The following is a 7,945-nucleotide window of genomic DNA, read 5'->3' on the forward strand; positions in this document are numbered from 1 at the left end:
AGAGCCGCTATCCGTCTCCCGGAAAGGTAGTCGCCTTTTATGGCCCCAAGGTTGTCTCAGTTACGAGACCAAGGCGAGGGTTGACGCACGCCCTTATGAGGCAATGCGTTCGACCAGCGCAAAGAAGGAGTCATCTCAACAAACACCTACCACACCAACTTAATGATGACGGGAGGGGAACGTACTTCAAGGCCTGCCATGGTTTTAACGGGACGGAGGCGACCTTGGCATTAGCCTATCAGCCATTTCTGCAGGGTATCACCCCGGCATACTCAGGTGACAGAATACCAAGACCACCAGCCCAGGGTTCAACCGAATCCATCTAGTTGTCCAAGCTATGTCCAGGTCGAGCAAAGGTCAGATCAGGAGTTCATAAAAAAAAGGCCTTTAAGGCCGCAGGTCATTTGGCGTTACCCAGGATGCACCACGCGGAGGCGAACCTGCTCTACATCCCAACAATTCAGGAAAGTCTTTAAGAATTTGCGTAAATTTGGTCGGCAGTGATGGTTGTGATTGAAGAGTTGGTGTTTGAGCCTGAGCTGTGGGAATCGGGGCAGAGGCTGAGAGGGGGCCGAAGGCCGATGTTGAGAGTGATAGTTCTTTCGTCATAAGTTTATATCTTACGGCCGTTTGCAGTGTGTAGAACGAATGGAGTGGGTGTATTTTATCGTTGTTTGTTGGAGGATGTACGGAAATATCTGCGCCAGTATCTACCGGATATTTTATGTCAAAAACCCGGTCAAAAATAAACAGTCAGCGGGATTTGACACTGCCACCAGTAGTAGCGAATTACTGGGGGCAATTGGTATTTCCCTGTTTCTGTGGCGTTGTAGAAAATTAACGGTGGTGGGCTGGAAAGCATTTTTGTGTGCCATGGGCTAGCTGTTGTTTCACCAGAGGTGCACTCGGAATAATGTGGTCGAGTTTACTAACCATGCGCTCTAATTGTTTGGTTAGGTCATCAAGTTGCTTTTGCATCGAATTATCAGAAACTTTGTTGATTGACATTAGACATCTGTTATCCGAGTGTCTCTCAATTTCTACCACCTTATTTGCTAACAGAGTAAGTTTATCGTTATCGACCACCCCTGAAGCGGTACGCGCCATCTGTATGTAGCATGGTAGATGATCAAGTCAGATGGTTTGTGCAAATGCCGCCTCTACCTGGCTGCAACCGAGCCGTCTGATTTCTATCAAAAACTCCAATTAATGCAGTTAATCAGGTTTAACACTACCGTCAGACAAAACCATCACAGACAATTAAAAATCAAATTAATTTAAACTTGTTTGCTTGTTAAATAATATATTACCATAATATAAATAATTAATATAGGCAAAACATAAATTAGTCTATATAAATTTCAGTTAGTTTATACAAACCCTATTACATTTTGCTTAGGCTGTAGGTTTTATTCTGTTTATTTATTTGCTCTTTGTTTAATTAGCTTTGGATGGACCTGATGTATCATCAATGGTCAAGTTGAAAGCTACTTTGGTTGTGTTGAAAAAACTCCTATGGTGTAGACAAATTTTGCTGTGTCAACTGGAAAGTAAATTTTTTAAAGTTTAAGTTCAATACAAACGGAATTCCGACGTTAGAATTTTTGTCTTGTTAATTAAGTTAATAATGGTCGGCAAAAATCCCCCACTGAACCCTCCCCGAGGGTGCCGACTGGTAATAGATACCACAGATTCACGACACAAGCGGGGACGAGCTGCCCCTGCCGTAGACGTGAGGAATCTAGCTAAGGTCAGACTTCTTATCTGTGTGTTCGATGTTCCTCAATAGCACAGCATACAGATAAGGAGCCTTACCATGGTCACGGGTAAAGGGCTGGATCAATTTGTCATGCGACCCGTGCCGAGGATCAACTTGGCTGGGGGCCCTTAAATAGCCCAGTCTCGAACGGAGCTTACGGATACCTGGCGCCCTCCGTAATAAGATAGCCTTACTTGCGCAACGGGGGCTATGCGCAAGTGGACATACTTTCCCCCACACTCGTGGGACCAACAATGAACCAAAACGCAAATAAACAAAAACAACAAATAACGAAAACAAAAAATCGGAGAGAGCCCGGATCTCCAGGAAAAAAGCCGGAGGGAGCGAGTTGCTCCCATAAAAGAGCAGCATTTGGAGCGAGCTCAACAAACACGAAGAGGACAGGAGCGAAGCTTGGTCCTGATGACAAGGCAAGCACTAGTAAAGGCGCAGAAGCTAAAGCTGGCCCACAGAAAGTGTTAGCGCCGGAGGCAGCCAGACCCAAACCCTGTGGCCAAAACACGGCTGAGAAGCAGGGGGAGGGAGGAGATGCCAAAGGGGCTGCTGGTGGAAGTGCATCTGCCAGGGAGTGGCCTGCATTTAGCATGCAGGACCCGACAAAGGCAAAGTATGCGGAGAGACGACGCGCCGCATACTTACTAAGATTGGTAGAGCTAAAGCCGCCAACGAAAGAGGAGCTAACGAAGGAGCTCCAAGCATCGATTGACTGCGCGAGAGCAGTCATACCCAACTTCAAGTTGGAGCCGCCGGTAAAGGCAGCCAAGCGACAGAGGTCAGCTGAAGAGGCAAAGCCGTCAGCAAAGAGACCGAAGACCAAGGGTGTAACGCCCGCAAAATCATTTGCAGAAGTGGCCCGGAACCGAATTGTCATTGGCGTTCTGGATGAGGGAGATCCCGAAGGAAGAATCCCCAGAGCCCAATGGAAATGGGTGCAGGCTGCGCTGACAAATGTGGCGCCGGAAGTGCTATTAAGCAATCCGGGTCCGCCACCGTCATGCGCAGATGCCGGCTGGTACCAGGGCCAGATCAAAATGATTGCTTGCGATGACGAGAGATCGGTCGCTCTATACAAAGCTGCTATAGCCAAGGTGGGAGAGGTATACCCCGGGGCAAAATTGGTAGCAGTGGACAAGAAGGACATACCATCCAGACCAAGGGCAAGGGTATGGATTCCGGCTACACCATCACAGCCGGACCAAATTATGCAGCTCATAAGAGCCTGCAACCCGAGCCTACCCACGGAAGGGTGGAAGTATGTCAAGACATTTGATGACAGCGTAGCAGAATCTGGCGTGGAGACCAAAAGGGCCACGATGCAGATTCTGCTGTTATTAACGAAAGAATCCATCGAACCGCTGGCGAAAAGTGGCGGGGAGATAAATTACGGGTTCACGAAAGTAAGGATAACGCCTTACAAGTCGGACGCCGATGCCGCAGACCATCTGGCATCGGGGAAAGAGTTATGCGAAGTAGAGGAAGATCCTATGGAGTCCTCGAGCGACGCGGAAAGTATGGTGCAAGGTGAGTGTTCTTCTTCCGGGTCTGAGCTTGCGGCCAGACTCTCAAGCTTGTATACTGAGAAAGAGCTTTTAAGCGACTCTCAGGAAGACGCAGATATAACAATAGTTAATGCGTCTTCTACAAATTAATCTCCATCATAGCAAACTAGCTTCAGCAGCCCTAATTAACCGCGTGGCAATGGAACAGCCTGAATTTGTCCTCATTCAGGAGCCATGGGTTAATGGAGGGCGTATTTGCGGACTGAGGACGCCGAACTATAAGTTGCTGATGGCTAACTGTGAAGGTAAAATCAGACCCTGCATAATGACAAAGAAAAACCTTAATGTTTTTATATTACATAATTACAGCGACAACGACACAGCAGCAGTAAGCTGGGAAACGGGCTCAAGCAGTTACCGGCTAGTGTCGTGCTATATGCCGTATGAGCAGGAGTTGGTGCCAGCTCTGGTGGTAAAAGAGGTGGTACGGTATAGCGAGGCATCCAAGTGCATGACGATACTTGGATGCGACTCAAATGCGCATCACACAATCTGGGGCAGCACAGATGTAAACGACAGAGGTGAGTGTCTCTTTAATTACCTACTAGGTACTAAATTACTGGTGTGTAATAAGGGAAGCACTCCAACATTTATTACAAGAAACCGACAAGAAGTGCTGGATATCACACTTGTGTCGGAAGAACTAATTGACAGGGTAACCCAATGGAGGGTTCTCGAAGAACATTCCTTTTCGGATCACCGATATATCGAATGTACAATAGAGGAAAGGGCCGATAGAGGCATTAACTTTAGGAATCATAGGAGAACGAACTGGCAGGTGCACATGCAAGAGCTAGAGAAACGTATCCCTATGATTCTACCGTTTCAGCCCAATAGCAAGGAGGATCTAGATATCCTCGTTAATCGACTTACGGAATCGTGCCGGCAAGCACTAGAAGTGGCTTGTCCAATAACACGAAGCAGGGGTAGAATAAGGCCCCCCTGGTGGTCTCTAGAACTTAAAAAGCTACGAAAAGAATGCAGAAAGCAGTTCAATTTAGCTAAGCAATCCCAAGGCGAGTCAGACTGGGATTATTATTACAACCTCCTTAGGTCATACAAAAAGGAAGTTTGGAGAGCAAAAAGAAATTCATGGAAATCGTTTTGCAACGACATCGAGAACACGGCGGAAGCGTCTTGACTTAGGAAAGTAATGGCACAATCGGTGCATAGTATCGGTTATCTTCAGAAGCCAGACCGAAGTTGGACGGTATCCAGTGAAGAGTCCTTGGGGCTACTAATGGATACCCACTTCCCAGGCACCTCTGAAAGCCATACTGCAGAAAATACTCAAGACAGTGGAGCAGAAATGAGCCCCACTCTCATAAACATAGTGTCAGAAAGCAGCGTACGCTGGGCAATCAACAGCTTTAAGCCCTTCAAGTCGCCGGGATCAGACGGTATATTCCCGGCTCAATTGCAGCAGTCGCAGAATTACATAATGAATTGGCTAATTGCCATTCTTAAGGGGGCGCTGCAATTAAACTACATCCCTTCGCTTTGGAGGGAGGTCAAGGTAATATACATACCAAAGGCAGGCAAAAGCTCGCATACAAGTCCAAAGGACTTCAGGCCAATTAGCCTCTCCTCTTTCCTTTTAAAAATCCTGGAAAGACTAATAGAATTACATATAAGAAATCAACTGAAACCAGAAAAGTTGGCTGGTTCGTAGCATGCGTATTCTAAAGGAAAATCCACAGAAACAGCACTAAGCACTGTGGTGGCGGAGATTTAAAAATCTCTGGAAGTCAAAGAATACACTCTATTTGCCTTCTTAGACATAGAAGGAGCCTTCAATAATATCCAGCCTAGGGCCATACTGAGTGCGCTTAAGGATCTGGACATCTCTGAACCTCTCAGGAAATTAATTGAACAGATGCTCACGAGCAGGTCAATAATTTCAACGATGGGAGCGTCAACGATGTGCAGATCTGTCCAAAGAGGTACACCTCAAGGAGGCGTGTTATCCCCACTTCTCTGGGTCCTGACAATGAATAAGTTGCTGATGGATCTAGAAAAGAAGTGGGTACATGTTGTGGCCTACGCTGACGATGTGGTAGTATCGGTCAGAGGCAAATTTCCGAATACTCTCGCAGACCTTATGCAAACGATATTGGACGATATAAATCGCTGGGCAGTATCGTGCGGATTAAATTTAAATGCTGGTAAGACAGAGCTCGTATTGTTCACCAGAAAACATAATGCTCCAGAAGTTACGGCGCCAATAATAAATGGTTGCAGACTAACAATTGGAGATAAGGCAAGCTACCTGGGACTAATCTTAGACAGGAAGCTTTCTTGGAAACAAAACTTGGATGCTAGGGTGAAGAAGGCAGCCACAGCACTCTACACCTGTAAAAGGATGGTGGGCCCCAAATGGGGACTTACACCTCATGACATACGGTATATTGGTATGGTGGCCAATAATGGAAAAGAAATACGCGGTAAAGCGTATGGAAAGCATACAGAGAGCAGCCAGTATATGCATTAGTGGAGCTCTTAGAACAACGTCAAGCCAGGCTCTTAACGTCATTCTACATTTACTGCCAACAGACCTGTTCTGTAAACAAGTGGCGACAAAGTCAGCTCTTAGACTGAGGGAATCCTCCCAACTAGTCGCATGCAACAAGGGGCATTCAAGGATACTCAGTATATTCCCGTTCCTACCCAAAACCACGGATTTCCACAATCCAATAGAACGGATGCTAAATTCGGTCCACAATATTGCCTTCCCCACAAGAGATGAGTGGAAAAGGGGCGAGGTGGACAGGAATACAGGGATTAGCATCTACGCGGATGTATCCAAACTGGATCATATAGTGGGAGGTGGTGTCTTTTGCGCAACATTAAACACCAATATCGCCTTCCGTTTGCCAGATCACTGCAGTGTCTTCCAGGCGGAGATCACAGCAATTAAAGAAAGCCTAGTGGTATTGACAAAAAGTGTGCTCACAACAATGAGCATATATATATACACGGATAGCCAAGTGGCCTTGAAATCACTCAAGTCTCCAATGGTCTCATCCAAGCTAGTGAAAGATTGTCTTGATCTATTAGAGGATCTGACATCCTACTTCACAATAAACCTGCAATGGGTTCCAGGACATAGCGATATTCCTGGTAACTGCGAAGCAGATGAACTAGCCACAATAGGCACCACTTTGCAACTAACCCCTGAAAAAGAGGGTATCTTTATGCCTCTGGCAACTTGCAAACAGTTAATCAGCGAACATGCTATAAATATAGCTGAGTCTCGGTGGAGACAATCAATAACCTGCACAACCAGCAGACTAACGTGGCAGGAATGGAGCGTGAGTCGCACAAACCGACTACTAAAATTTAAAAGGAATGATATAAGAAGTCTGATAGGAGTACTAATAGGTCACTGCCTAATTGGAAGACATGCAAGTAGGCTAGGTGTACCATACAACGACTATTGTTGAAGCTGTCAAGAAGTAGAGGAAGAGGAGACTGTAAAGCATCTTCTATGCGAATGTAAAGCTCTATATAGGAAAAGAATCGCAACTATCGGTCGTGGATTCCTTGACGACATATCAGAAGTTGCTAATATAAAATTATTTGTACTGATGAACTTCATCAGGAGCACAGGTTGGTTCAGAGAGGAGACGATAGAGTGAGGGAACATTAGTCCCGGTGGTATCACAATGGGCCTCCTATAGGCCTAGGTGCGTCATTAGACAGCCACTCAACCTACCTAATTAAGTTAATAAATACTTTCTTAAAATAAATACAAATTTACAAAAATACTTTTCTTTGTTACTAATAATATTAATGAAACTGGAATGTTGCATTTCTACATACATATCTGGCCTTGTTACTGATTGAGAAAAGGCAACGTGCTAGCTTTCTTCAATGTTACTTCCATTTAAAATATGTACATAGGTATGTACATACGTGTATGCTTACAATTATATCATTATATGATATTTAAACGAATCTTTTGATCTGACTTTTTTGTCAAAATAATTCATATATTTACTATTTCCCAGGCTTTTTGTTTCTATCTTGGTAAATATATTCCATGCTGTTCTTCCAGGTTTTCGATATCAGAGGGGAGTACTGCATTTTTCCCGAATGCTGAGGAGTATTCCGGAGTTATAGGGCATAGATGATTCCTCGGACACTCCCCACTCATCAACGACCAGGCTGTTTCTGTTAATAGCGTAAGGTCCAAGCTTTCCTCCCAACCCGAAAAATTTACCGAACTTGGGAAAATAAATGTTGTCTTATCGCCCTTGGTTCAAATACTTAAATTGCAATTTAGAATATATTCTAGGAGCGAATCACCCTTGCTGTTTGTGTTGGAGCTTCCTTATCGCAATAGTTTTAATAACTGCGATAGTTAATAATAACGAATTCTTTTAATGTATTGGAGTTTTGGTAGTCGTGGCTTGCTGGGTATTCTGTATGCATTGCCATACATATTTTACACATTTTTTATAAACTCAAAGTCAGGGCTGTGTTAATAGATTCACTCGTTAAAAATGTATCAATTCAAATAATACGTTATACGTTTGTGTTATTATAGATGTAATATTCCACAAAATACTATATTATACAATATAAGTTAAATTATCCACTTCCA

The 7,945-nt window shown here is 44.6% G+C and overlaps 1 protein-coding gene across 1 annotated transcript; it reads left to right on the top strand.

Annotated features, from left to right (window-relative positions):
• Window positions 1-2,340: 2,340 nt before the first annotated feature.
• Window positions 2,341-3,576, top strand: LOC138857102 (uncharacterized). The gene has a single exon (XM_070108627.1). It carries the CDS (start codon window positions 2,365-2,367, stop codon window positions 3,427-3,429), a length of 1,065 nt encoding a protein of 354 aa, XP_069964728.1. The 5' UTR covers window positions 2,341-2,364; the 3' UTR covers window positions 3,430-3,576.
• Window positions 3,577-7,945: the final 4,369 nt, after the last annotated feature.

The sequence above is a fragment of the Bactrocera oleae genome, chromosome 4 (assembly GCF_042242935.1).
Source record: "Bactrocera oleae isolate idBacOlea1 chromosome 4, idBacOlea1, whole genome shotgun sequence".
NCBI classification, from domain to species: domain Eukaryota; kingdom Metazoa; phylum Arthropoda; class Insecta; order Diptera; family Tephritidae; genus Bactrocera; species Bactrocera oleae.